This window comes from Tetrao urogallus (genome assembly GCF_951394365.1).
Source record: "Tetrao urogallus genome assembly, chromosome: 1".
NCBI classification, from domain to species: domain Eukaryota; kingdom Metazoa; phylum Chordata; class Aves; order Galliformes; family Phasianidae; genus Tetrao; species Tetrao urogallus.
Window position 1 is genome coordinate 114,590,683 of NC_136813.1, and position 21,058 is coordinate 114,611,740.

The window sequence follows — 21,058 nt, forward strand, 5'->3', positions numbered from 1 at the left end:
CTTCAGGAGGGTCTTTCAAAGGACGAGGGGAAATTAAAGAGAGTAGATTTAGGTTGGATATAAGGAAAAAGTCTTTTACAGTGAGAGTTGTGAGGCACTGGAACAGGCTGCCCAGAGACGTGCTGAAAGCCCCGTCCCTGGAGACATTCAAGGATGGGCTGGATCAGGCTCTGACAACCCTGATCTATCTCTGGTGTCCCTGTTCACTGGAGGAGAGTTGGACTAGCCGACCTTTAAAAGTCTCTTCCAACTCCGAGGATTCTACGATTCCATGTTACAGGTGATGCACAGGCTGCAGAAAAGGCAGGGGGCTTGGGGTGAGTGATAAGTTCTGATGCCAGCAGTTTTGATAAAAGCTGAGCTCTTATCATGCTCTTGCACCACTGCAAGTAAACACACATCATGCAGCACCTAGAAGAAATTAATCGGTGCATGACATGCTGTCTGCAGTTAGGAACTTGCACAGGCACTCCCTTGGCAGGCTGTAAGCCAAAGAGTGTGCTATGGTGAATGGGAATTGCACACAAATTCACCAGGGTGCTGGAGAGCACTGGTGTGAGTTCTGCACATGTTGTGCTAGCTCCTGTGGTTGAGACTAATGGAGTCACAGTGACTTCTGTTTGTTTACCCTGTGGTAAATAGTGTAAATAAGCATGTCCTGAGGTAAAACCACTGAAGTGGTCTTCTGATATTCACTGAGAGGTCTCGCTCTTGTATCTTCTTACTGGTATTTTAGCAGGCATGATCTACCACAGCTTGGAACTGAAATACTTCATATTCAGCTGTGGTTTTCCCTGGGGACAGCTCACTTATCAGCTACTATACAGATATAAAAAAATAGATCACTCTGTTTTTTCTTTAGGAAAAGACGACAAGTCCCTATCTGGAGCACATCAGCAGGCAAGCTGAGTGACAGACCTGCTGTCTGTAAGAGGAGTTGTCTCGTCTGTCTAACTCTTAAGCTCTTAATTTTGGCAGTGAAACCCTCGCAGCCTCTTCCTAAACTCGGCCTGCCCCTGAATGAGCAGCCAGGCATCCAGGGCAGGCAGAGCCTGAGGGCCTCCCTACCTTTTCCAGAACCAGGGAAAAGAAAACCCAAATTACTTTTGAGTCCTCACTCACTCAGCTTCCCCATGCGCAGAGTTGTGATGAACACATGGAATGACCTGCACATCTAAGCCTATCTCCTCCTCGTTACCTTGCGGTAAAAAACATTTGCCTGCCTGCTGCTTCAGGGATGCTCACTCAACTTAAACACCCTTTCTAGCATTCCTCTCCTTTTTTCAAGGCTAGGCCTAGTAATTTGAAAAAATGTTTCAGTACATACCCGTACTCCTGAGGTGAAATGTCCTGTTCCTGACGAGTCCTAAAGATAATGCAGTGAAATAATCCAAACAGGGGGAGTCAATCCAAATGAGAATAGTTCAGCAAGGAAAAATATATCCAATATTATAAGAAATCCATGGTGTGGGAGACATAGAAAAGGTTTATACAATTAGAAACTTTAAACATCAGTCTCCATAGCAGCAAGTCCAACTTCACCACAGTGTATGCCAAAAAATTGATTGTGCAATGGTGAGGCATAGTATAGAAACATTATTCTATTAAATTTATGTTCCAATGCCAGTGCATTTACTAAAAAAATAAAATAAAAAAAAAATTGAAATCAAAACTCGAACTAAAAGGGTAATTGAAATTCTCATCATAAAGAATTTTCAGTCTTTGGTCCTGGGTATAAATGTCCACAGACAATGGGTCCGAATTAGTCTGTCTCCAGAAGTGCATCCCACTTGTAAATCTGTCCCAGAGACACAATGCAAACTTTATTTTTCTGAAAAAAAGCCAAACCCCTAGCAATTTATAATTGGTGCTGAAAAGAAAATAAAAATCTGGGCTCTGTCCTTCCAATTTGGATGCTTTCAATTTGTGTGAGCTATGGGTGCCTCAGGCCGCCGCGGATTATTCTCCATTTTGGATTGACTTCCCCCACCACTGGAGTTTGTTTGCTGATGTGATCTCTTTAGGATTCTTCAGGAACTGGAGATACCACCTCAGGAGTGCGGGTATGGACTCAATTTCGTTCTACTACGGGTCTTTCCCCCTCATATCGTCACACCCATTGATTAAGAAATTTTCCCTCAATTTGTTTCCCCCCTCTCCTTTGGACTAACACACTAAAGCTAAAAGCGACCCCCCCCTGCATCTTCCAGCTCTTCTGATCCCACGCAGCCCAACCGGGAAGGCTGACAAATTCACCCACCGAGAACTACACTCGTGTGGAGCCGGGGACGGTCACTGCTAGGCAGGGGGTGGAGGGCAGGGCCCCCTGCTAGCTGTGAGCCCCCCGGCCGTGGGGTGCAGCCAGAGCTTCGGGTCTGGGTAGTTCTCAGTGAGGGAATGGAGGTAGCAAATAATCCGCGGATTATTTTTTTAGTCTGCGGACTAAAATTTAGTGCACGGACTAAAATCCGGCCCTTCGGAGCAAAGTGTGTCTCGGTTTAAGGTACATCTGGGTGAAAGCAAAAGAAATAAGAAATGATAAAGGAAATAAAAAGGAGAAAAGGAAAGGAAAAAAAAAAAAAAAAAAAAAAAAAAAAGGAAAAAAAGCTAAGTGCACAAAGTAAAGTGTTTGGGCAGACTACCATTTAGTATGCAGACTAAATATGGCCGGGCAAAATGCACAGCAAGTCCACAAACAAAACCAAAAATAAAACACTGACAGGAACTTTTAAAGCAATCAGATACTACCCCACCGGCGCAGCAATTCATTTTTCTAAAATGAAACAAGACCTTTGGTAAGGCTATTTGTCCACAGGCGGGACCGAAGGCTCAAGTTTTCATTTTAAAAAATGAACCTGTTTTGGAGATAAACAAATGCAAAAACAAAACAAAACAAAAACAAAAAAAAAAGGCTTTACATACAATATTTTTCAAGGAAAATTTGCACTTGCATAACTCAAAACCTCTTAGTTTCTGCAAAGCAATGAATTTCAGGCTGAGACCCAAGTCACTGGCTCTTTTTGGATGAGTTACAAAATCTCTGCATGGTCATGTAAAATGGAAATGCTGACTCATCCAAAACCACAGCTTTTGGTGTTTTTGTTTTGTTTGTTTTTTTTTAGATTCCAATCGATCTATACCTCACCGAAAAGCTGAGGAACCAGCACAAGTCCATTCTGTGTTCAGGCATGCTGTTGATGCTCAAATGCCCATGACTGCAGGCAGTGAGGCCAAGCAATTGCCTATTTCCTTCCTGCATTATGCTGCTTTCAGTGTGATCTCTCTCATGCAGTTCCCTCTCCATTTTTCAGGAATCACCACCATCTCCAATACTACAAAAATGACTGTCAGGCCTAAATGCCCCAGGTGCACTACTGGGCTTTCAACCCCAAATGACATCAATTTAGAAGAAGCCTTTGTGCACTAGCAGAGCGAGTTACATACTGTCTCTCTGATTTGAAATGCTGCCTACCAGGGTAGTGGACTTCACATTCTTTCTGAATTTCTATTTTCATTTTTTTTTTATCCTCGACAGAGACACTGCAAGAAAAAGGATGGGAAGCATAGGATGCTCTGTTTCACTGCACTTGCATCAGCATTCAGCTCTCAAATGAAACCCCAGAAGGCAAGAGTTGAGCATTGTTTCAGCAGAATGCCTGGTCTGACTTTCAGCTCATTGACTTGCCATGCACAACGTGGAGCTCCGCCGCCTTGGTCTAATTACGCATCCAAGCTCCACAATGTTACAGCAAGGTGCTCTTCCAGCCAGCGTGTATTAAAAGACATTGCTCCTGCCATCAACTGCTGTGTGTTTTGCATGCAGATCGCGAGTCCTACTAGTGTGCTGTGCTCCACAGAGAGCAGAGGCTTATTAACATGACATCTGTTGCTAACGCATCAAGCTGGTGACACCGCAGTCAGAAATTTCCCTGCCAGCTCCGGAGCCCTGTGCGTTTTGCCAAGAACCACCCACAGCCCCGCTGCAGGCCGACAGCCCGCGTACATCCCTCTTGCTCTGCAAGCACATTTAGATGGCACATGCCCCAGGCTGGGGAGGACGGGATACAGCCTCTCTGAAAACACTTCGGAATTAAGGAGCAGGGAAAGCTCTTCCTGCTTGCAAGCCATCAAAGCTGTCAGATGTAGGCCACGACCCCTCAAGTCAACTTGTTTGAAATGCAGTCACACAATACAATCAGTACAGCTTCACGACACAAAGCAGTCATGCATGTGAAACATAATAAGCTTTATGAGAAACATAATGTTCATAAACACAGAAGGAAAAGGAGGAGACGTGAAGAAGCAGCAATTTCTGGATTGAGCTTCACCCGAACACAAGGAAACAGAAAGCTAATGCTGAACTCCTGCTCTGAGGATCAGTCTTGTCTCAAGAGGCTGAGAATTTCGAAAGGGGATTTCTGAAATACACCAGTTTTCTATTTTTGAAATGCGCAGAACTCACATGATGCAAATGAAGATCAAAAGAAGTCCACCTTCTCTGATCGAATCCCTGCGCATTTTTTCTCTAATGTCTCTCAAAAACAGCTAACGTCTCAGTAGTCAAAAATCCCCATCTGATGGCACTTCCCCAGCCAGAGGAATGAAGACAGAAGGGTTAAGTGGCTTACAAATGAGCCGACACTGAATTGGGAACAGAACCAGAAACCTGTCTGCAGAGCTCCTTCTTGCTGAGACCACACACTTGTTATTGGGCTAATTCCATCGAGGTCCCAGCAAAACCAGCACCAAGCAGCCTTTATTAACCAGCACATGCTTGGCTTCTAGCAAGCTCTACAGGCGAGCAACACAGCCAAGCAGAACAAGCTCCCCTTCTCCTCAGATAGAACTCAAAAAAAATCTGCCTCTGGAAATGATCCCAGCCTCAGCAGGACAGCCACAAGCAGCAGCTTCGGTAGACGTGTTGCAACAGGAGGGACAGCAGAATAGACACTACGTTGCAGAAGACCTGTTAAACTTAGCATTTGATTGCTGCATTGCACTCAAGCAAATCACGTCTTAATATTAAAGAATGCTCACTTATTTGTCATTACACAGTACTCTCTTTACTGCATACAAATAGGGCTGAGGCAGGGCAATTTATCACCTACACAACCTGACCTCTGTTCTCATGCATTAGATGGAGATAAGAGATGTACACTATCCAAAAATCCTTTGCTCCTACAAAGGGATCTGGAAAATATGAAATTGACAGAAAAACTTGGCTTTCTTTTCTTTCTTTTAAGCTAGCCTCCTGCAGACTGTTTTCACTCTTTGCTTGGAAACTCATTACACATCAAGTAAAAAAAAAATAGAACAGTATTCTTCAAAAAGAACCAAAGTTTCGCAATCAAGAACCTCCAGATCATGCCAGAAAAGACTGTCCTGACCTTCTCCTGGCCCTACAAGTCTGCCCCATTCTCTTGTCCCAGTAAGTACAGTTGGGCCCGAATGAGCAGTCAGATAAGAAAGTCAATCCAGATCTTGAATAACGTGGTTTTTCTTTCCTCTCCCAGGAGTTTTTTGCTACTACATAAACAAGAATGCAGAAGGAAGGCATCAAGAATATGCAGGAGGGAACTGGAAGACAGACCCTGCTTCATGACAAACTTGAACTAATTATGAAATTGCATCTGAAGAAATATCTAACCTTCATTCTACTTCTGTATCTCTACAAAAGATCAGGCTCCAAATTTGGAAGAGTTTGCCATTTTATTTCAAATGCAAGTTCACCAACAAAGACTTCTGAAGAAGAATTTCCATTTTCTTTTGTCATCGGTTATAATTAGGAGTAACAAAAGAAGCTATTTATCCTTTTTACTGCTTGGTATTCTTTCTTGAATCTACAATATGAGCAGTCACTTGGATGTATTACAAGCAAAACAATCTGCTTAAAAGCCAGACAAGAACCAGGAGAGCAGGAGTAGGACAGGATGAGGACATGAAGCTGATTTGGGAGGGTGGAAAAAAACAGTCATGAGAGAGACCAGACTGCTTATGTCCCAGTCTCATGGTGAGGGGGAAGGGTGACAGGACTGCCTGCTGCAAAAGTACAGCAACATTCAACAATTCAGGACCAGTGAGAAGAGTGGTAAAAAGCATATGAAGGCTATACACACAGACACACCCAATGCATGCAATATTCAATCTAAAATATATGCCCAATACTTTATAGCTTTAGCAATATTACAGAATCATAGAATTATTTGGGTTGGAAGGGACCTTTAAGATCATTTAGTTCCAATCTCTCTGCTATTGGCAGGGTCACATTCCACTAGGCCAGGTTGCTCAAAACTTGCCAGAAATACCCAGAGAGCAGACCATCACAAAGGGTACAACCAACAGAAGTGCTCCTCACAGAATTTCAAATGCAATTTATTTGTAATACGGAGTGCTAAGGATTGGAATCCTTTTAACTGTAATCCAAACATGCTTTTGCAAACCAGATACATTTTACTGAAATATTTTGAAACAACAGTGAGAAAGCTCTTGTGTCAAAGAGTCTACATGAGGGAGTTACTTTTTTCTCTAAACATTCTGATAAATAGCTGCCTGGAAGCTTTTTCACACAAAAAAATAACTCTAACTGGTGAGTCCTCCGGTTATAACTAGATGACGAAAGTAACAGCCTTCTAAATACAGAATCTTCAGTAATTCTTTAACCTAGATGACAAATGTTTGTTATTGAGATTGAAGCTTTGAAAATTGAAGTCCTGCTGGCAACTATTAACAGAACTCTAGTTACACACATAACAAAAACCATTTGCCCTTTCCCCTTTTCTGCTGATTAGACTGCACTTCTGCAATGATAGTTCAGAAGTACTTTTCTAGTCGATATTTTCAATTCTAAGATACAGAAACTCCAAGAGAATGGACACCTCTGTATTCAGTAGTCTTAATTCTTTAGCGATCTGCTGTCCTTCATCTTTTAGTGCTTCTTTGTTCTCTAATGTCAGGTTATTAGAGCTATATCAGGCTGTAATTTATTAAGGTTTAATAAATGATGAGTGCGTATTTTATGAAGTTGTTAATGCATGGCTACATTGGATCAAGGGTCAGTGAGTTTATTTATAACAATGTTTTATAATGCTTTAAAACACTTCTTTTTTTTTAAACTGACGTGACAAGTATCTGTCAAATAAACAACTCTTCAAGAGTACATGTAAACAGTGCCATAATATGAGGTAAGATCTTTTGCCTTCACTCTTTTGAGTTTTCATTGGAGTCCTTTTTATGAGACTCTTTTAGTGTGGCATTCTGCAGTTTTGGATTAAAAACTTGTACTACTTGGCTGTTTTAGAAACTTAGTTAAAATGCTACATGCTTGATAAACGCCGGCTTAAATGTTATTTATTTATTTATTTATTTCAGCACAGCTTTTGATACCGTTTCTCACAGTATCCTTCTGGAGAAAATGTTCAGCACGTAGCTGGACAACAACATGAGGTGATGGAAGAGCTGGCTCTAATGGTTGGGGGGCTCACATTAGGCTGGTGGCCAGTCACCACTGAGGTCCCACAGGGTTCTATTTTAGGAGCAGCTCTCTTCAATGTTTTCCTAAATGACCTAGATGCAGGACTCAAACACATAATAAGTAACTTACAAATGATACTAAGTTAAGAGGAACTGTTGACTTCCCAGAGGGTGGGGAGGCTTTACAGAGATCTTGACAAACTGGAGGGCGAAGCAATCATCAACCATGAGAAGTTCAACAAGAGCAAGTGCCAAATTGTGCAGCTGGGAAGGGGCAATCCTGAATATCCATACAGACTACGGGATGAGAGGCTGGAGAGCAGCACTGCTGAAAGGAATTGGAGGTTTCTGACTGACGGCAAGTTGAATCTGAGTGTGTGCCTTGCACAGCCCAAAGCAGTGTGCCTTGGCAGCCCAAAGGGCCAACTGTGTGCTGAGGGAACAGCATGGAGCTGTGTCAGGGGAGGGCAGCTGGGGGTCAGGGACAGGGTCTGCACCACAGGGCTCTGGGCATGGAACAGCCTGCCCAGGGCTGTGGGCACGGCTCTGAGTGCCAGAGTGCAAGGAGTGTTTGGACACTGCTCTCAGACATAGGGATTGGATTTGGGTGGTGCTGAGTGGGTCAGGAATTGGACTCCATGATTCCTTCCAACTCAGGATATTCCAGGATTCTGTGATAATTTATATGGCTTCCACGCCATCAGATATTATACCAATACAGCTGGGTAAGAGAGCAATCCTAAGCATTACTGCCACTTACTGAAATCTTTCATGGCTCAACAGCAAAACGTTGATAGGAAAGGATCTTTAGAAGTAAGCCTGGATGAGTGTCTTTGCTAACACTGTGCTGGATAACCCATTTTTACTAATTTAGCACTTGTATAATAAGAAAAGTACAGATTACACAGATGAAGCATCATGTCACTCAACTGCAGCAAACTGGTTTAAATGCTACTGTACACCCAAGTATGTCAGGAAGAATGCAAAGAATGAGTTGAGAATAAGAAGCTATGCTGCAAGCACAGATGTCCAAAAGTAACTGTGTCCTAATGCAGAATGCAGATGCCATTTCCTGGCAAGCTCCTGTCAATTCTTTCAAATTGACTTTGTTTCACCTATGTCTTCTTAGAATGACAAAACATATTCATGTATGTACAGTGCGTATAAATAGAAGGAACACTTTTTTCTTGAAGCTTGCATTTGCTGAAAGGTCTCTGTTTGACCATCAAGTGGATATAGATGAGTCTTACGACTATTCAGGCAGAAGACAACTTGCATAGCTAACTGTCACTATGTTTAGCTCCATATATTATTGTACATTTCAGCATCCTTGTTCCATTGCATATTAGTTTAATCCCTCAAATCCAGAACATCCTCACTGCAGAAATTCAGATGCAACCATAGATTCTGTGCTATAATGCTTTTGGCCTTATTCTAGTGACTTGACTACTACCATGGTGCAATTTGAAAGGGAAGAGACCAACTCCCAGGGATTTAAATTGTCCTATTCTTGTTTCAAGTTAATGTAAGACACTAAAAAGCAGCACTGGATTTACAGACCTCTCATACTATTATAAATCACTTAACCAATCCACAGACACTAGGATAGGGAAATACAAACAAGGAATTACTGGAGAAAAGGAGAATTGAAGTGGTGCATAAAGTGTTGAAGAATCTATTATATAAAAAGCATATTTGGCTTGGCATGTACCCACTAAATACCTGACCAGCTATCAGAAAGACCCTTCATTAGCTCTAGCTAGTTTATCCAGAGTTTCTACCACCACAGCACATTTGGTCTTAAAAGAGTCTGACCTGGACATGTGCTCAACTAGGAATAAGATCCTTTCATACGTGAAGAATATATAGCAGAAGAAAACCTGAACCATTAAGGTATAATGACAACATTCTGCAACTGTGTCAAGACATTTCTCAAGAAAACATTAACTGTCAGGCATCAGTGCTTAAAACTTGATATTTAGCTTAAATCACAAGCTGCAGGGTAATTAAATGATCAGTTTTTACCACTTTTCATACAAAAAATCCACTGTTCATCCGCATGTGGAAGAAAACTTAACTGTGCAGCCTTGAACTTACTCTAATGCTAGCAGTTTCCACTTTGATCATGGTTATATTATTGCCAGTATTTACTGCAGTAGTACCTTCTTCTGAAAACTAGGTAGCAAAACAGTCTTAAGTAGCAGCTCCAGGAAAAAAACACCACCAAAACAACACTAAACAACACACCTACAAGACTACAAATTTAATATTTTTTGAAAGAATCAGTTAAGAAAATGACTGTCAACCTTCACTGTCAGATTATGTAACAGCATCACAGAAGTGTCACGCACATCAATGCAGCACTTTCTCATTTCTAAGTGACTTTTACACACATCAAACGTTACAGAATGACAGGATTTAGATATATTGCACTACAAACACACACACCATTGTTTTTGTTGTTTTTTTTTAAAAAACACTATAGGCAGCCTCAAAAAAAAAAAAAAAAAAAAAGACTACCATATAATGCAATACACTGCTTCAATATCTTCTTTACCCTTACCTATATTAAGAGTTATTGGGTCTCCAGCATAGTTAAAGGCACCTAGTTTCGACTGAAAGCTACGAAGGCAATCACACTTAACTCCCCGAATTTCTTAGTTTCAGCCCACATGTTGTTATTATCTAATCATATAGACTTACCTTAGTCCATGGATGTGCCTTAATCTGAGGGAATTTAAATTCAGTATAGTTTGGATTCATTTCTCTAATTTGCTCCCTTGTAGGCGTTCCCAGAACCTGGAAAGGGAAAAAAAAAAAAAGCCACTGTTTACATATGCTTCACATTCACATGGAATCTATCACACAGCGAGAAAACTGAAGTCAATCTGTATAATCAGTAAGTGAACGCAGAGAACAAAACAACAAAACTTCCAGTTTCATTTGGAAGGGATCTCCCCTCCTGAGGCCATCTGGTCTAAATCCACTGCTCAAGCAGAGTTAGATATAGGGAAGGCTGACCAGGAGTGCATTCTGCTGGCTTTTGGGTATCTCCACACATGTGGACTCTACAACCTACGCTCAGATGGAACTGCATGTGTTTTAATTTGTGCCTCTTGAATCTTGTCCTCTTAGTGAGCACCACTGAGAAGAGCCTGTATTTATGCACATGGATAAAATCCTCCTTGAAACTTTCTCAGCTCCAGGCTGAGCAGTCTCAGCTCTCACAACCTCTCCTCACGTGGCAGATACTCCAGTCCCTCAGTCATCTCTGTCACTCCTCATGCAGCTTCAGTAGTCTCCTGGTGGCAGAATTTATGCTCCAAGCCAAGCATCAAAAATTTAATTATTTTCTAAAATGTTTCCACTAAATTCAAGAATCTTTCTCAAACTTAGGGAATAGAGTCTATTGTAATTTTGATGTTATAAAACAGTGTTGCTGATTGTAGCATACAGGTCAGATCCTTAATCAGCTATAAGTAGCTATACAGACTGCATTTTAAGTCATAAACAACAGCCCTCTAACAAGCTTACAACCACATTGCTCCTGCCATACATTGCAGTGATGTTATGCACTGTCCCCACGAGGAAACTAAAATACTGTCAGTATTAGTCAGTAAGGCAGAGTGCTAAAGAAGTATTTCATCATATATTCTCCTACCTGTGGACATTTTTTGTTCAGTTACAGGAGTGGAAATGACACAAACAAACTGAAGAGTCAGGCAAAGGGGATAAGACCAAGTGTCACTACTCAGTTCAACAAAAAACCCCAGCAGTTACTATGGAAAGAGCCTGCTACCTCTGTGATTTAAAACATGGCTGTAGCAAAAACAAAATACCTATATGCTTTAAATTAAGAGCAAAAGGAAATAAACCCCCAGAACTTTTTCAGGCCATCGCTTCCTGGGTAATAGAATCAATTGGCAAGTTATATGAAAGAAATGATCACAGAACACCCACCTCTCAATTGCTAACTGAGACATAAATCCCACCTCCCCTACAATCCAAGAGTTATGCTCACATCAGACTACTTTTCTGCGCACGCCTATGTTGGTAGCAAAGAGTCCATTTACAGGATCCCGTATGTTTTACTAAACTTTGAAGGAAAATAAGAGTAGCCAGAAATGTTCACTTCCCCTGGTTCCAGGCTCTGAGATCGCTGCTCTCAAAGTGCCTGTTCAAAAAACGGATGGAATTTCAGACCTGCAAACAGTATTTCGATTTCAACGCAGTGTAAAAACCACTTGCAAAAACGTGGAAGTTCCCTGGATTATTTCACTTCCTGTCAAATTATGGATAACTTGTATTGCTGTCCCACCACTTCTCATGGCTCACTGCATTTTAAGGCCTCCCTTGCATAGAGAGAGCTTGTTTAAAGCCAAGCTTACCTTCCGTCATCTCCTCCCCCTTTTAGACAAAAAGCCCACCATCTTTAATAGCTTTCCAGAGAGGAGGCAAAGACTAAATTTTTCGTATCACTTAAATTCAGGAATCTGGCTCGGTTCCCAAGGCTGCACAGAATGAGAAATGTGCACAGTGCCTGTATCCTTACCTAAAGAATGCTTATAGGATGGGAGAGATTTCAGATCTGATAGGCAAAGATAGCTTCATGAGAGGACCCATGGACAACACCCAGCCACGCATTTCACAAAAACCCACAGACCTAACTACAAATGATGCGAGAACAACTCCTGAGCTGAAGCTTTGGTGACAAGGATAGTGAAGCATTTAATCAACACTGCCTAAGGTGTCAAGAAAAGGAGGTTTTGAAGAGGGATAATACTAGATGAAGGAAGGGTAAGCTGCACCTTTTGGTTATGTAGCCTCAGACACACAAAAAGACCCATACAGAAGGACATCTGACTTACATCAACCACTCAGTGGTGGTGGTGTCTATATGCTTTCACTTCAGACTGAGAGTAGGTAGACTAAGGCAAAAAAAAAAAGCAAAAAAACAAGAGGAGGAAGAAAGTACACAGGAAGAAAAATGGTAGCTTTTAAGATTGTCATATTCAAATCACAATCCAGGGGAAAAAAAAAAAGTGGGATGAATGACGTGATAAGCTATAAAAATGTTTTGGTACTTGCAATGCCTGGAAGAGGTCCTGTAGCAAGGGATGGAAATAACCCCACCCTGTCCTCCAGGGCACTCTGCTGCACCATTTTTAAACCATAACTTACTGACTTCTGCAGAGTTTTAGGTACATTAGCAATAGCTTTGAGTAACCTTGTTGAGTAGCAGCAATCGCTTATGCTATCACAAAAGCTGGGCAAACATTTTCTCTTTTAAAAAGAGAAGTCATTCATATGACTGCTATTTCTGTTGGAATGCAGAGGAGAAGAATAAATTACTTTGCACATTTTTGGCAGAATTACACTGTAAAACAACCGTTCTTGCTATACCAGCTCTGAAAATACTATGAAGCAGATGTTACTTGCTGACAGGTTTCACAGAATCACAGAACACTGAGACTGGCAGGGACTTCTGGAGGTCAAATGGCCCAAGCCTCTGCTCAAGCAGGTCAGCAAGAGTCAGGACTGTGTCCAGGCAGCTTCTTAAATCTCCAGGGACTCCACAACCTCTCCAGGAAACATGCTCCAGTATGTAATCACCTTCATAATTAAAACTGTTTTCTTTTGTTCAGATTTGAGTTTAATGTGTTCCAGTCGATGTCCAATACCTCTTGTTCTGGCACTGAGCACCCAAAAAGAACCTGGCTGTTCTGTATCTTTCCTTCAGGTATTTCTATACATGGATGAGATTCCCCAAATCTTGCATAGGTTAGACAGCTTTTAAGAAATACCGTGTCTGATACTTAATTATTCCAGTCTATGCACGTCAACATATACTATCCTACTTCTGCTTCTTGGGGACAGCCTTATGAAAGGTAGTATTTTCAAATTAAAAAAAAAAAAAAAAAAGAAAAAAACATTTAATTAATGACAACAAACAAACTGTGTCAAGATGAAGACAAAACATTTGAACGAAAGGGGCCTGTAAGAAAAGATCTTGCAGGTGAAGACAACAATAGGCTAAAGATCAACTGGCTTTGCTCTTCGTCCCCAGAAGTCATCATCGTCCCTTAAATAAAAACACGTAACACAAGCTATCTAAGAAGAGTAACCAAGGAATACATATTTGAATTCTCTCAAGACAAAAACCGAATGTGGGAGGTTTTACAAAGATTTTCTGGAAAGTTTTTCCCTGACATTTACCTGCAACAGATGAAACTTCCTAATGACTTTTTCTTCAACTAACGGCATATCTCTTAAGCAATTAAAGAAAACCTACAGGCTCCAGATAATCACATCTCTAAAAATACCAGGAAATTTTTGTATCTAGAGTAAGTCTTTAATTTGATCACAAATAGCACAAAGATCTTCATTTACTTGCAGTTGAATTTTCACAGAAGGAGCTAGACTCCAGAACTGAAGACAGCTGCTGTCCACACCTGGTTTCACTGTGCAGGGCTATGAGACCAAAAGCATGCTGTTTCAACATAGGAGGAAGTGGAAACTGCAAGGTTTGCATAAACGTCTGTAGAATAAAGGTCCTTTCTGACAGCCACTGTTACTTACTGCTAATTATTTGCCAAAATACCAAAATCAGCTAAAAGCAGAGTTCAGAAACTCTGGGTGGGGAGGACTGAAGTGAACTTGAGAGGGAAGAAGACTTATTTAATTCAGGGTTTTCTAGAAACCACACAGTGGTATAGTGCCTTCCCCATGAAAACCATGCTATCTTAGGAGGAAATATCTACCAGGTGTGTATGGTTTACCAGATGACATAATCATTGCTTTTGCAAAAATGTCTGCACCTCTTCTGTAAGTTGTTAAGAGGTGTGCCAATTAATTATTTAAATTCATAGTGCTGGCATCTCAAGCAGTAAAGACGGGTTGGTTTTGAAATAATGTCTCTATGGTAGAAAAAAAAAAAAACAAAAACTTCCACATTTTATATGCACTTTCTTTCAAAATCATGGTCCTGTCAAACAAAAACAAATGCCAACTAAATATAGAGATTTCTTCTACTTAAAAACTCAAGAACAGCTACACAACAGGAATAGGAAGAAATCCATTGTCACTACTGACGTGAATATAATTATTCATCATCTTTTTATACTGCCTGCCAGCAAGCACTGGAAGTAAGAAACAACTTGAGGTAGACAAACAGGCAAGTTGTGGTGTGTGCTAGAGGTGAAACGCCAGAGGACTTCCTTATGGGCACAAGGGAAGGACCCAGATGATATCCTGCAGCAGGGACACACAGGTGTTAGGCACAATGATGGGTGCCTGGGCAGCACTCTCTCATGCAGGACCACAGTCGATAACAAGCTGTCTTCTCTCTGCTTGTCTCTTCTCCCGGAAAAGACAGCTCCACTCTCCACATTAACTGCTGTGACTGAATTTATTTCATTGCAAAAACTGAGCCCAAAATAGCACCCTGACATTTGAGTGTGAGCCATATATTGTAATTGCAGTCTATACTTAGTGTTCAGTTTGGTAAAACTGTCACAGATCAGAAAGTTACACACAGATAGGATTCCTGATACTATCAAGTTTGGGTTTTAATACATTTATTTCCCTTTGCCTCATTCCCAATCCAGAGAACTATGGGAAGATGATTTCATTTTTTCTTCAGTGCAAGGAATAAACACACAATCCAGCAGGAACAAAAAAAAAACACACCAGAAAACCCCTGTTTCTTACGGTTATCAGAAGTTGGTCATTGCACACCACGCTTGAAGCAACAGTGCAGACAGGGAAAAAATATTTATGGTAAAGTTAATGAAAAGCAGATTGGCAGATGCTGTCCTCCCAGCATGCCAGGATGGCTCATGTGAGTACTGCCATTTCATTCCTCTGACAAAGATTTATTTCCTGTTTTGAGCAGAGCAGAGAGAAGAAGCTAAATAAAATCCCTCAAAAGATAAATACGCACTTAAGTATGTATCTTAGAAAGAAAACTATAATGCTTCAGAAATTTCCTTTTTGCATGGGGAGTACTGCATAATCCCTTTCTGTGGGAGCTGCGGTTGAAGATAAGTCAGCCTGGGAAAACACTCCAGCCAGTTTTCAGTGCTCTCCAGGGTGTGGGAGGAGCAGGATTTACCTCTCCAAGCTTCCACAGCAGGCATAGCCATCCTGCAGGCACCACAGTTACATTCCTAGCTGTGAGCACGAGGAGAGGGAGTCGCACAGGAGCCTACATTGATTGCGCCCTCTAAAAATTCCCTCTTGCAGGCTGAGAGCTCTTCTCTGAGCTCTATTCAGCAATATCCTGCTTGTATAATGGATTCTAGTCAGGTGCAAACTGCAACCCTCCTGAGCTGCTGACAAGAGCAGTTGCACCTTTCCCACGGCAAAGGGACCCACACCACTGCTCTCTCAGGTGCAGTACTCACTCAGATGTAATTTCTCTACCGTGACCACTGCTGTGCCTGCAGTGCCACTGTGTTTGTGTCAGGAACTAGCACATTTCCGAAGAGGCTGTCACTCAAAATTAAAATTAATGTATCTGGTTACCTACTTGAGATATTTCCAGCAACAGGATAACCTAACATTTGGAATAGTCTGCAAGGACTAAAAATAATGACAAGTCACCATCCAAGACAAAACCCTGGAAAAAGCACATCATATAATTTCTCTCCAGGAACGATGTAAGAATTCAAGAAGAATGTAATTAGACAATTATTTCTTCAGATTTTTTTTTTCAGCTCCAAGGCAGTATTTTGCCACACTGAGCATCATTTTCTTAAAGGTAAGTTGTTGAAGATCTCTCTCCTAGACAGAAAGACCAAAGAAATACAAAAGAGAGAAGGAAAGAAGGAAGTACTAATACAGAAAGACTGAAGAAATACAAACAAGAGAAAAAGAAACTAAAAATAAGGGTTCCAACCCCAAGTTCCAACTCCCTGCCATGGGCAGGATTGCCATCCACCAGATCAGATTGCCCATCCAACCTGGTCTTGAATACCTGCGAGGATGGGGCACCCACAGCTTCCCTAGGCAATGAGCTCCGAGTAAGGACTTTCTTCCTAGCGGCTAATACAAACCTACCCTCTTGCCAATTAAAACCATTCCCCCTGCCTATCACTGTGCTCCCTGACAAAGCGTTCGTCCCAGCTTCCCTGCAGGCCCCCTTCAGATACTCAAAGGCCTCGATAAGTCCTCCTCACAGCCTTGTCCAGGCTGAACGAGGCCAGCTCCCTCTGCCTGCCCTCACAAGAGAGGTTCTCCAGCCCTTTGAGCATCCTCAAGACCTCCTCTGGACCTGCTCCAAGAGGTTCACGCCCTTCTCATTTTGGAGTATCTGGACGCAATGTTCAACATGGGGTCTCATGAGAAATTCCCCACAGTTGGTAACCCCATACATTCTGCTTCTTTTACAGCCAGCTGGCATTAAGATAAGTCCATGTTACAATAAAAGTTTTAAATAGTAATACTTTAAGGGCTGCAAATGGAAGAGGTGTAAGCCAACTATATTAAAAAAAAAACACAAAACAATATTAAATGAATCCTATTCTAAACAAAGTCTTCAATAGCCTAATGTCTCACACTTTGGAGGCTGCACTATCCCCAGCTGCAATTCCCTCTGTATTCTCACGTCAGCCTTTTGCCAACGCTTTTATGAATATATATAACTAACACAAAATGCACAACACAACATGTCATATGCAGAAGTACTGAAAAACAGTACAGTTCTGCAGTTTACATTAATTTTTCCTTCCATTGTTGCCTTGAGAATCTGTGTTGTCTACATAACAAGTATTTGTCAGAAAATTATTCGTGGCACCTACCCAATTCAAGTCCACATTTTCCATTGTGTTTTAAGGACTTAGTGAACACATTTTAAAAACTACTACTCTAAGATTTAGTGTTTGTTCTTTCAGACTTTGCTAAAACATTCTCAGTACTGTAGCCTTTTAAATGAACAAACTAGGCTTACCATAAAATTGAGCTATTCCTAAATTTAAGCTGTTTTACTTAATTTTTGTTTGCAGAGGGCTACATGTATAAAAGGACAAGAAAAAAAACCAAAACAAACACAGGTTTGGATGATCATTCAGAATTACTATTTCTACGTTCAAAGAAATTATTCAAAAATTTGTCTCTGCTGAGGTGAAAATCATCAAGCCCAGCTATAACTTACTGATTTTTCAAGTCTTTATACAGTACAATCCTTTGGCTGTTATTAGACATAACATGAGTTTGCCAGCACTATATATTCAGTTATAAATTGAACTAGATCATCTCTGAGGGTCCCCTCCAACTCTGGGTATTTTATGGTTCTGTGAATTGGTCAATAAGAATTACCATAAATCATGGTAGCAACATTTTAAAAAGCTGTAGCTGGTGGTATGCAGGCCATCAACAGTTTTTTATTCCTTTGCTTCAATACACTGTCAGACAAGCATAAACGAAGCCAAATTATCACAATCACAGCACATATACGCTACAAAACTATTAGTTTATAGTTGCTTACCCTCAGAATTGCAGAACTGAAAATGCCTAAGTAACAAAAGCAGCTTCTAAAAAACTTTGAATAAAATGACGATCTCTGCCTGGCAAGCACCTCAATAATAAAGGGACATCTATTTCCTTTATTATTTTACTTTCATATTGTGAAAGTTGAAGCAATTGCAGAGCACTATGGCTTTGCTGATAAGGCCTCTCTACTCTCAGTTTCCTGACTGAATTATGGAAGGACTTAGAGAGCTTTCATCGTGATATAAAAAGTAGTTTCTACAAAAACTCATTTAGGTGTAGTTTCTTGGGATTGCAGGTATTAATCAAGAATTGAAACAGGGTTTTTTCTGCAAATATCTGAAGGCAAGTAGCACAGTTTATTGCACAAATTCCATGGGAACTCTAGCAACCTGACATGTTTACAGACTGTTTTAAATCTCACAAAAGAGGTGCAATGGAAAGAACTGCAATGGAAAGAACTGCACCGCTCCAAGACACTTTTCAAAAGGAGAAAATTCTCACTCATGGCATCATCAGCTCTACTTGGAACAGCAGTTCTAGTTTTCCAATGGTGTTTCCTATGAAACTGACACTATGTGAACCTGCTGAGCTTGAGATACACTGGGCAGAAAGACAACATTAAAAAAGCAAGGAAGTCATAGGAGAAGGAGACGCAAGAGGCCTCTGGAGGAAAGAAGCAGGCTGAAGGACTTCCAGCAGGACAGACACAAAACCATTGTAGCAGAAGCTAAATTTACACAGCCAAAGGCTGGAGGAGACATGGTGAGAGCCTGGAAAGGTCAGGGCACACGAGTGGAACTGTACTGTCAGCCACAGAAACCCTGAGCCTCGCCAGCTCATGTTCCTCATACAGAAGGATGACAGCTTGGTACTGGCCGGTGTCAGACACTGTGATAGAAGAGGTACAAAGACAGCAATAATACACGAAAAAAGGCATGCATGCACAACATCTCCTCTGAAATGTTGCCATCTGACTAAGAGCACAGTACAGATGCATCTAGAGGAATTACACACTCATTGGAAACCTTGCCTCTTTCATTGCAGAAGTTGAACAAGGAGGGAGTTAAACTAGGGAAAGAATCATTTTGAAGGTAACAAAGCTGAAAATGGACAGATGCTGGGAAAACAGGTCCCAACTATGTAAGCTATGAATTATTGTTCCATCCTTCTAATTTGAGAATCAAAGAATATTAACAGCTTACCAAATGAAATCAATCAAGATGTGTTTAAGCATAAGCGATACGTAATTGTCATGCATTTAGAAACATTAGGTCTTCCTCGCTTCAAAAATAAGACTTCTCAGGTGGAAAGTATTTTTGCTCTACATTTAATTAGGTCCTGCTCTTCTGTCTGCAAAAAGGAGTACCTATTTTCACCTCTCAGCTCAAAGAGCTGGTAGGAAGGAGGAAGAAAAGAAGGCTACATATGTGAAGAACCTGGCACAAAGACACTCAACAATACTGTTTTCAAAGCTAAGTACTAACCGCATGCAACAAAGAAAAGAGGTAGATTCTTAAAGAATTAGAATCATATATTAATAAATATTGGCTCAGTATGTAAGCAGCATTTCCAACCACGCTGAAAGTGCAAACCTGTAAGAGGAAAAAGAGCTGTATAATTAAAAGATAGAGCCATCTTGCCTGACTTCAAGATGGGCAAACAAAGAGTATCAAGTTCTCAGAAATGCATGAATAATTTTTTCAATCAAAGTTTACAGGCAAAACTTTGTACAATGGTATCAGCATGTAAGTTGCCAAGCTTTAACAATGATCGTTTTCATTCTAATTCCCATGGAATTGAAAAAACACTTAAAATTCCATACCTTGATTATTTCCACCAACTGATCCACACCACTGTCACCTGGGAAGATTGGTTGTCCTAGTAACAGTTCAGCCAATACACAGCCCGCTGACCACACATCTAAAAGGGGAAAAAAGCAGAGGGTAGGAAAGGTTTAAGTAAAAGGTTTGTATTCATTCATTTATATTAAAAAATAAGTAGTTTTACTCTACTACTTGCCACATCTCATACTATAACATAACAAAAAAATATATATATTCCTCTAATATACATCTAGCAAACCATGATGCGTGGCACACAGCAATAGGGGGCACGTATTCTATAAGTCAAACCATAAGACAATGGGAGCTAGAAAATAATGTTAACATCATCGTATATTTACATTAAAACCTAACCACATAGGAAGAAGAAACAAATAATTGCCATGTGAAAATTAAGAACTTCCCAGCCTTATGCTCTTCTTCAATAATGTTCTTCATGAACTATGCATAGGTACCATCACAACAGCTGATGATTTTGTGGTTCCTGAATGTTGAATAGACTCATTTTTTTTTCATCCCATGTATTAAAAGTATATATACATATTAACAGATAAGCCAATACTGCAAATATTACTAGTATTCTGCAGAATCTAATTATTATGGGACCTAGGAGATAGTCTCTCATTCACATCAAGATCTAATCTTCCTCCCACTTCCATTTGCAAACTTCACAGGACAACAGCACTGCAGGGCCTAGGTCAACAACATCTGCCAATTCATTTTCATTCATATAACAAAAACCACATCTAGCTACAATCAGCTATTCCCTTACGTGAAGACAATCTTCATCTATTATAGGGACATCTTATATACAAATAAGGCAGTTCAGTGCTACAACACTAAGAGTGCATGCAGGAATTCAAGGTTGGTAATGCAATCATATGGAAGTCGGAATAACCCTTTCCTTCCTATATCACAGAGAGAGGGTTAATATTAAATTATTTTCCCCTTCTCTCAGGAAAGATACAGTTTTATCCAAACATACAGTAGGCAAAAAACACTGCTGGTTACTGCAGCTGTTAAAATAATTCCAACGTCAAATGGATGCATTTTTTCATAATGCCATAGTCCAGATATTGCAACAGTCCTCATCCTAAAATGTAGCAACTTAAAACGCAGATGGTACTGGAAGTAACCCATGTTTAAGTCTTGAATTTCAACAAGCAGTAATAACAGAATCGCAAAATCATTAAGGTTGGAAAAGACCTCTAAGATTATCTAGTCCAACCATCCACCCATCCCCAACACCGCCCACT

The 21,058-nt window shown here is 40.7% G+C and overlaps 1 protein-coding gene across 2 annotated transcripts in view; it reads right to left on the reverse strand.

Annotated features, from left to right (window-relative positions):
• GSK3B (glycogen synthase kinase 3 beta) overlaps positions 1 to 21,058 on the reverse strand; it is a gene marked incomplete at both ends in the record, with an annotated part of 137,691 nt that overhangs the window by 14,314 nt on the left and 102,319 nt on the right. Inside the window, 3 exons of one of the 2 annotated variants that reach the window (XM_079549576.1) lie at positions 1,328 to 1,366; positions 10,174 to 10,269; positions 19,784 to 19,881. In XM_079549576.1, coding sequence (XP_079405702.1) covers positions 1,328 to 1,366; positions 10,174 to 10,269; positions 19,784 to 19,881 — 233 coding nt within the window. The remainder of the gene's footprint in view (positions 1 to 1,327; positions 1,367 to 10,173; positions 10,270 to 19,783; positions 19,882 to 21,058) is intronic. The other variant, XM_079549577.1, reaches the window with a different exon arrangement.